Source organism: Halichoerus grypus, chromosome 7, assembly GCF_964656455.1.
Source record: "Halichoerus grypus chromosome 7, mHalGry1.hap1.1, whole genome shotgun sequence".
NCBI lineage: Eukaryota > Metazoa > Chordata > Mammalia > Carnivora > Phocidae > Halichoerus > Halichoerus grypus.
Genome location: NC_135718.1, coordinates 74,436,550 through 74,445,584, shown reverse-complemented (window position 1 = coordinate 74,445,584; position 9,035 = coordinate 74,436,550). Strand labels below are relative to the sequence as shown.

At 45.6% G+C, this 9,035-nt stretch overlaps 1 protein-coding gene across 1 annotated transcript; it reads left to right on the top strand.

The window, feature by feature from the left end:
- Nucleotides 1–1,678: 1,678 nt before the first annotated feature.
- Nucleotides 1,679–8,205, top strand: ZP4 (zona pellucida glycoprotein 4). Its single transcript, XM_036089252.2, has 11 exons — nt 1,679–1,850; nt 2,110–2,400; nt 3,362–3,511; nt 3,992–4,188; nt 4,729–4,826; nt 5,633–5,763; nt 5,945–6,134; nt 6,210–6,357; nt 6,676–6,754; nt 7,770–7,886; nt 8,102–8,205. Exons 1-11 carry the CDS (start codon nt 1,679–1,681, stop codon nt 8,203–8,205), a joined length of 1,677 nt encoding a protein of 558 aa, XP_035945145.1.
- Nucleotides 8,206–9,035: the final 830 nt, after the last annotated feature.

Here is a 9,035-nt window from a genome sequence, read left to right as displayed (position 1 = left end):
CCTTCCCTGCTTTAGAGAACAGCATTCGTAAGTTAGCGGGGAAACTGGCCTTTAAGCTACTGAGACATAACACACATCACCTTCTTTCTTATACTTGCAAACACATATATAGTGACTTGAAGGAAAAACAGGTAAAGGTCATGAGTTGGAGCCACGTTTTCAAGGGGGTCAGCCTCAGGACATGGCCACTAATGAAAGCACATTCACTGATTCATTCTTGACTCAGTGAACACAGAGTACACACTATCTAAGGTATTCAGGATGCAATGAAAAATAAGAGGCCCTTAGAATCCAATGTGGTAAGTCCTGTGAGCAAGTAAATGGGGTTTGTCAGGAGTGGCCAAATCCAGTGCAGAGAGAGGCTGTCAGGAAGCCACATCCCACCCAGGAAGGCAGAGTCCAGCATCCCTTCAATGTTTTCTGTTACCACGTGGTTAAATGAGTCATCCAATTTCCCCCGGAAGATATATGCTTATTTGCTCTCTTCTATTACCTGTATATACATTCTCAGTGCTTTGGCTAAGACTTCTGCTGACTCGGGAAATGTTTTTGTATAATAAATATTGAGCTAAAATAGCCAGAAGACCACAGAAGCCAGTTTTCATGTCCCTGCCTCACCAGGGGGTAGTAGATCCATCCATTCCTCAATCTCTTAGAATGTCTCTATAATCTGGCCTGATGCTATGGCCCAAACAGTGGCCAGAACATGTAAACCATATACCTTGTAAGGAGGAGAACAACAATGTGGAAACCAAGCAAATAAGAAACTCCCACATATTTATGAAAATATGTCTAAAACATAGGAAAGTGATGAGAGATTTTGAAATATCCGTAAGAGGCAAAATTCCTTTGGGGAATTCATGTCGTGATCCACATTTCCTCTTAGGTCCTGTAGGGGAGCCCAATAGGACAAGTATGGCAAATAAAAGCTTTGAAATTTGTCAAGAAAAGACTTCAGTGGTGGAACTCTCCCTTAGGACCAGGGAAAGGTTCTAAATCAGGTGGTTGTTGTTTTTTTTTTTAATCAAGGTTAAATTTCTGTGAAATTTCAAGCCAGGCTCCAATTGTGCAGTGACTTCTTGCGAAAGCTTAGAACCATGAAGGCACCGGGGGTCCTTAAAGGCCCCAACAGTGTTTACCGAGTGCTCTTTGGCTAAGTATTTGCCACACACTTGACATAGAATATTCTCACTTAACCCTCAAGAATACTACTACCGGGAGATATTCCCATTTTACAGAAGAGAAAACTGAGTTTCCAAAAGGTTGTAACTTAGCCAGATTGCATAGCTCATAAGTGGCAGAGCTCAGACTCATACCCAAATGTGCAAAACGAGAGGATGGTCTTCTAAAGTCAATAAGCTACTAGAATAAGTGCTACCCTGAGCAACTTTGGGAAAGCCTCTTTTAGCTAAAAGGTACCACATTTTTCCTAAGCTTGGAATTGCCTGGATTGCAATGTTTAAAGTAATGCAGCTGCAGACTATAGCCTAAAGTGAATGAAGCTGGGGGAATCACCCTTTCCAAAGCAGGCCCACCTGCATATCACACAGGTGTGCCCCTGAAGCCAGTCCCCTGAAACCAGTTCCTTCTGTATATAACGAACCTCACGGAGCATGGGGAGCTCCGGTTCTTGGGAAACAAGGCAGGTCTTACGGCCAGTGGGGTTCCTAGCGGTGCTATGTGGCTGCTACAGTCCATCTTGCTCTGTTTTCCCTTGGCTCTTGCTTTGAGCAGTCACCAGAACCCCGAGGCACCAGATTATCCTGGTGAACTCCACTGCGGGCTACAGAGTCTTCAGTTCACCATAAACCTGAGCCAGGGGACAGCGACTCCTGCACTGATAGCTTGGGGTAAGTTTGCTGACTCACTCGGCTTAGGCCTCTAGCTTCCCCTCCTAACACTTTCTCCCTTTGGTAAACTCTGCAGCCTCTCCTACAGACTGAATCGTCTAAGATAGAACTTCTCTTCCCAATCGGAGCCCCCTCTTGTTCCTCTCTCTTCTTGCTGCTGCCCCCTTGGGGTGTGACGGCAAAGCTGGCTGTCCTTTCCCAGCACTGAGGACTGTGGCGACTGACCCCCCTGTGCTTTTTGCTCCCCCCTGCCCTCCAGACAACCGCGGGCTGCCACACAGGCTGCAGAATGACTCTGGCTGTGGTATCTGGCTAAGGGAGGGCCCAGGCAGCTCCATGGTATTAGAAGCCTCTTACGGCGGCTGCTACGTCACTGAGTGGACCAGGATGACTCAGTCACCAGGAATGCTGAGGCCCCCTGCACCACCATCAGGGGTGACTCCCCAGGACCACCACTATATCATGCTACTTGGAGTTGAGGAAGCAGATGTGGCTGGACGCAGCATGGTCACGAAGACAAAGATGCTCAAGTGTCCTACGGATCCCCCAGGTAAGGGCTGGAAACTTTCAGGGTCTGGGTGGTGCGCTCTTTAGCCTCTTCTACCCACTCTGTGCAGCAATAGTGACATGAAGGACTGTCCTCCAGCTCCCCTGCACATGCGGTCCTTAAGATAACTACCACATGAGTGATTAGATGACTTGGTGCGAGGCACTGTGGAGGGCAGAGCACTTCGCCGTCCCCTCCCCAGTCCTAACCAGTGCTGTATATGCTATTCCTTCCCCCGACTGGTGAGCTCTTGGTGAGTGGCAGAGCTGGGATTTGAACAAGAATTAACCCAAGACCAGGAGCTCCTCGGTCTTGAGAAGTGTAGGGAGGGAAGCTAAAGCTATTAAGGATACTTGCCAAATGCCTCCGAGGATCAACTGTGCCCTGAAAATAGGGCTCAGGCCTTTCAGCTGGAGGCTACTTGATCACTTAACTGGGGAATTAGCAGGAAGTGTGACTCCTACTCAGCTTCAGCAAATCTTGTCTTGCCCTCTGCAAGCCCTACCTCAAAGTCCTAAGGGATTCAAACCTGTAGTGCACTCTTCTCCTCTGCCTTGTATCCAAAATCTAATCCAGAGAGGTAACACTGATAAAATGCAGAATCCCAGTCCCCGTATCAGACCTGCTATACCAGAACCCGCATTTCAAAAAGATCCCCCAGTAACTCACAGTACAGGAAGATTGAGAAGCACCTCTGCAGAACAGAATTCTTTGCTTGAAGGAAAAAAGGAGCCCCACTGCTTCTACTGATCTTGCTGGTATTCTCTTTCAAGAAGTACTAATTTCAGGGAATTTAAGATTTACTTAACTTTCGGAAACTTAATTGCTAGTATATAATACAGACCTACCCTGATCATCTGGACATCTGTGGGAATTTTAATACTTTGTAACAAATGATCTTTTTTTTTTTCTTAAGACACAACTTTGTTATCTAGCTTGAGTTACTCGCCTCTTCAAAATGTAGCCCTAGATGCTCCAAACGCTGACCTGTGTGACTCTGTCCCAGTGTGGGACAGGCTGCCTTGTGCTCCTTCACCTATCACTCAAGGAGACTGCGAGAAGATTGGCTGCTGCTACAATTTGGAGGCAAGTTCCTGTTACTATGGAAACACAGGTGAGTTACTGCATCTCTGAAACCAGCTAAAGTACCAATAACTTGCAATTAAATCCAGAGAAGAGTGATCTTCCCTCCCCCCTCCCCCAGAAGACAAATGTTAAAGATGACCAGAAGTTAGTGTATAAGCAATGAGCATATCCTAGAATACTTGACCCTAAGTGATCACTACTCAGACCCTAAGCTCTGAATACTAACTGATAAGTAAAACAAAGCAAGTACTATTATCCCCATTTTATAAATGAAGCTAGAGCAAGGAGGTTAGATGCTTGGCCTGAGGTTGCTCAGTAAGTGGTGGAGGCAACATTCAAATCCAGGCGCTCGTTCAGTCCTTCCGTTGAGCTCTGGATAGCTGAACTTGCAGAGTCCACTCGGTGGGACTGCCAACCTCTTGGGGAGGGATCAAAACTCTCTAAATATCTAGCTGGCTCAAAACAGGAGGTATGACCTGTTTTCAGCACAGCCACTCTGGTTTTTCAGTGACCTCACACTGTACCCAAGATGGCCACTTCTCCATCGCCGTGTCTCGGAAGGTGACCTCACCCCCGCTGCTCTTAAATTCTGTGCGCTTGGCGCGCTTGGCCTTCAGGAATGACCATGAATGTACCCCTGTGATGGCAACACGTACCTTTGCTCTCTTCTGGTTTTCATTTAATTCCTGTGGTACCACAAGACAGGTAAGAACAGTTGACCTTTGGCTCTGTTCCTAACTCTAGAAGTCCGATAGAAATGTCCTAGTGACTGGATGGAGAGGTGGAATATCTTAGCCATGAAGGAGACAGCTGACCACTGCTTGGCGCATATGATGGTCTCTAGGACAGAAGAATGCTTCACCATTGAGAAAGCAGAAACCTCCCCTGGGCATTCAGCTAAGATCACAGCTGTGCTCCAGCAAGGGGCTAGTACTTCTACCAAGCCATAGACAAGAGGAACAAGTAATAGTTTCTTCTTGCCATACTGCCCTGGAAAGCAAGCAGGGGTTGGCTGACCTTGTGGTCATGTTCCTGGCTGCCTCTATAATAAGCCCTATTGCCTTATCCTGAGGTAAGGTGAAGTGATAATGTCCCAGATTAGTTGCCACCTGCTTTTGCCTCTGCTCAAGGAGCAGAAAATGCAGCCTAAAATAGCTTAGCACTGCTGACTGTTAGGTCAGAGCAAGTTCTGAGTGAAGTGACACCTGGCTAGCAGGAATAATACTTCTTTCCCCATACCTCTAGATCATTGGAGACCAGGCACTATATGAAAATGAGCTGGTCGCAGCTAGAGATGTGAGAACTTGGAGCCATGGTTCTATCACCCGTGACAGTATTTTCAGGTAAAGGTCTTAGTTAACCTGACCCTGCTTAACCAGAATGCCTTCCCTCCCATAAAACAGGAGTTCTAGGGTAAGCTCTGAATCCACAGAACCTCTCCTCATGACAAGAGAACCTGTCTCCTGACTTGGTTGTCCGATCTCAAGGACCATTATTTAAGTCACCCCGCATCACTGCCATCAAACTCCCCTGGACTATTTCACTTACATGGACTCTTATTTTGGCCTTCTCCCTCCACAGTCCATGCTGTAACAAAGAATCCCCTCAACACCTCAGAAGATTGCACCCTTAAAGCTTCCTCATTGTCTTGCCACAGCTTAAACTAGGCATCATGAATGTAACCTGAAGGACCCTGCATCAAACACCTCCTACTTTCCTCTTCAGCCCAACCTCCTTGAACGCCCTCCATCCCTCACTCACTATTCCCCAAACTCCAACTGAAGTCCCTTGAAGATTCTATAGAAGGACAAACTGGTCTCCATTCTCTGTTCTGCCCGCTGTTTCTCTCCCTCCTCTTACCTCCATTACTTTCTGTCTTCCTTCAAGACCACTCCCTGCAAGCTCTTCCCTAACTACCCTTTCTACAGAAAGCACGTTTCTCACAGTACTGCACTGACACTGATCCCATCTACATATTGGTCTCCCAAACTAAGATCTAGCTCTCACAAGCTCAGGAACCATACCCATCATGTTTACAAACTTGTCCAGCACCTAGCATGTAATGGTTCCTAAAACCTTTAAAAGCTGAACGGTGGCATGGCCCATCCTACCACCCACACTAGCTAAGAAAGCTCTTGTTCTTCTGTAGGCTTCGAGTTAGCTGCAGCTACTCGATCAGTAGCAATGCCTCCCCGGTTAATGTCCAGGTTTTTACGCTCCCACCACCCCATCCTGAGACCCAGGCTGGACCCCTCACTCTGGAACTCAAGATTGCCAAAGGTAAGACCCACTTGGCTGGAGCATCTGGCCTACAGTCTAAAGCCCTATCTCTTTTCTGGGCATTAAGACAACTTTGTAATAAGACACTTGCTGGAGGTATTTATGTGTATATGCTGTCTCAGGCAATGTAGAGGTTCCTAATTCTGGTTTTATTGCTTCAACTCCTTTTGGTCTCTTGCAGATAAGCTATATGGATCCTACTACACTGCCGGTGACTACCCAGTGGTGAAGCTACTTCGGGATCCCATTTACGTGGAGGTGTCTATCCGCCACAGAACAGACCCTTACCTGGGGCTACTTCTCCATCACTGTTGGGCCACACCCAGCACAAACCCGCAGCATCAGCCCCAGTGGCCCATGCTGGTGAAAGGGTAAGTGGCTCTTCCATGCACCTGTGCTGGGTCCCTCTGAGAAGCCCCTCCTGACTGCCAGATATCTTTGCTTAGATGCCCCTATGCTGGAGACAACTATCAGACGCAGCTGATCCCTGTCCAGAAAGCCCTGGACCCTCCATTTCCATCTTACTACCAGCGCTTCAGCATTTTCACCTTCAGCTTTGTGGACTCGGTGACAAAGAAGGCACTTGGGGGACCGGTATGATGCTTCCCTCTGTGTTCCTCAGCAGGGCTCAGAACCGCGCCCCCGCCAACTCAGAATTGTTTCCACATCCTACCATTCCTCGGCCAGGGCTACCCTTTAAATGTAGCTGTTGGTACTCCCTCAGAGCCACCATTGATCCCAAAGCCATGAGTGACATTTGCCTACTGGACTCTACTTCTTTAGTGTTATTGTGATATCAGCTTGGGATGTCAAGATTTTCTGATAACTTTCTTTCAACTTCTTCCCGGGGAGTTAAGTTTGAAGACTTGTGATGTGGTTCTACACCATGATCTCCATTCTATTGGCTCCCAGGTGTATCTGCACTGTAGCGCATCTGTCTGCCAGCCTGCTGGGACACCATCCTGTATGATAACCTGTCCTGTTGCCAGGCGTGAGTATCCAAGCTGTCCACACTGGAGGACAAACTTGAAATAATCTTGAGTCCCCCTGCTAACCTTCTTTAGCCTGTAGGCAAATGATTCAAAGTAAAGATTCATCTTATTAATGAGGCTGCTTTAGGTATTTTTATGATGCAGTAGAACAGACAACCAGCTTCCTAGAGTTCCAGGCCTTTTAAATATAAGTTACAAATCCTCAAGTCTCAGCCTTAGTCAAAATGTATATGAAAAAAGCTAAGCGAGGACTCAAACTGGCTCATGACCTACACATGGCTCAGTCTAACAAAAACACTTATCTGGCTAGTTCACAAATCAAGCCGTTTATACCTGCCTGAAGGCATGTCTAGCAACATTGCCTGAAGATCTATAGGTGGAGTATGCCTGCAGACAGTAGGTGCTCTAGTGGGTCAGACCCAGTCCTCGTATAATGTGTGTGTACTCCTAGCTGGTCCACTAACTTTTACCTGTCTAGCGCCTGAATTAATTGGGATTCATGACCCCTAAAGCTTTAAGTCCCTTCTTGGGGTGGGGGGAGACTCATAGTAATGTAATGATAGTTATGAAATACTTCAATAAATATTTAGAACCTAACTCCGATGACATCTATTCCATACCTTTCTAAAAGAAATGTATATCCTTCTAAAAGAAAACTTAGATCCTATAACTGGCAATAGAAATAGGATTCAAACAGCTTTGCTCTGTTACTGTCTTACCAGTTACCTTTGCAGCTTAGGAAGAGGTCTTGGTATTAACATATTACTGTCCAAATACCTCTTTTACAGAAGAATGGCAGTTTGGGGAAAGTCTAATATCATAATCTCTATTACCAAATTCTGGTGAAAATGAGGTAGCAGGGTTAGGTACAAAGTCTTAGACTTGTTTGAGTTTCTGTTAACACACTTAAGACATGGAACAGAGCTGTACATATTGAGGGACCTAACTCTCCCATTCCTACACTACCATGTGCAAAAAATCCTAACTAATCCCTAGCTCTCCTTTCTCCAACAGGAAGAAGAAACTCTAACATCCATTTTCACAACCATACTGCTAGCATTTCTAGCAAGGGTCCCATGATTCTACTCCAAGCCACTAAGGACTCCTCAGAAAAGCTCCATAAAAACTCAAGTGAGTGGGCAGAGACTTTAGCTACTGGAAGCCCCTTACCTGAACCAATAATCAAGCCAAAGCTACTTCCTCATCCCTAATTTTTCTCCCTTGCTGATATGACCAATGTGAATCTCAAATTGACTGGCTTGTTTTTCCTACAGCTAAAGATGTCTTTTTCAGGAGACAGAATCACTTGGTCTTGGCATACATTAACCTACCTTTCTACCCGACAGGTTCTCCTATAGATTCCCAAGCTCTGTGGATGGCAGGCCTTTCTGGGACCTTAATCACTGGAGCCTTGTTAGTGTCTTACTTGGCTATCAGGAAATGGAGATGAATTATTCCAGTTGTGTTAATAAAACCAGATTGCACTACCAGCCTGTGCCCAGCTTCTCATTTGAAAGAAAGTAAGTAAGCTATCTGCTGTTGGCATCTCCTCTTTCCAGCTTGGGGCAGTATTTTGCATGACAATAGAATAACAACATGATACCCTAGGCCTCTACTCCAGCCCTTCTAGCTTCTGAATAGAACAACATTTCAGTAGATTCATAGTTGGTTGACAAGTCAGGTAGTATATACAAGAACTAAATACAGAGATTACAAGCTTAAGAGGGGTATAAAAAAAAACTCTTCCACAAAATCAATCAAACTAAGGTAGAACTAGCCTAGAGCTACTGTGGAATCTTCTAGACAGTGTGCATCAGGATCAAAGGAGGGCTGATGAAAATTGATTACTGGCCCCACCCCCAGAATTTAAATAGGTCTGAGCTAAGGCTTAAAAACTTGCATTTCTAACCATTTCTCAGGTGATTATGGTATTCTAAGCACCACACTAAAAACCAATGTCTAGAACAGTGACTAAAAGGAATTATCTGATCATGGATTGGTCAACTGGAAGTGGTTTGATCAGAAGAGTCTTAGTTTTGAGCCAGACCAACAAGTAATTCCCTAGTTTAATAGTCCTTAAGACTAACACATGGTGACTTCTCAAGGTAAATCTTCTGCTCAAAGAACTCTAGTAACTAACACTGTTGGCCATACTGTCAGTCTCTACTCTCATCATGGTGGAGTTCTGAAATTAATTCTGGTTAAACAAAGTTTCCCCATTTATCTGCAGGGAATAACTTTTAGGTTGCTTTATATTTCAGCAAAGTTAAAGGCATTAAT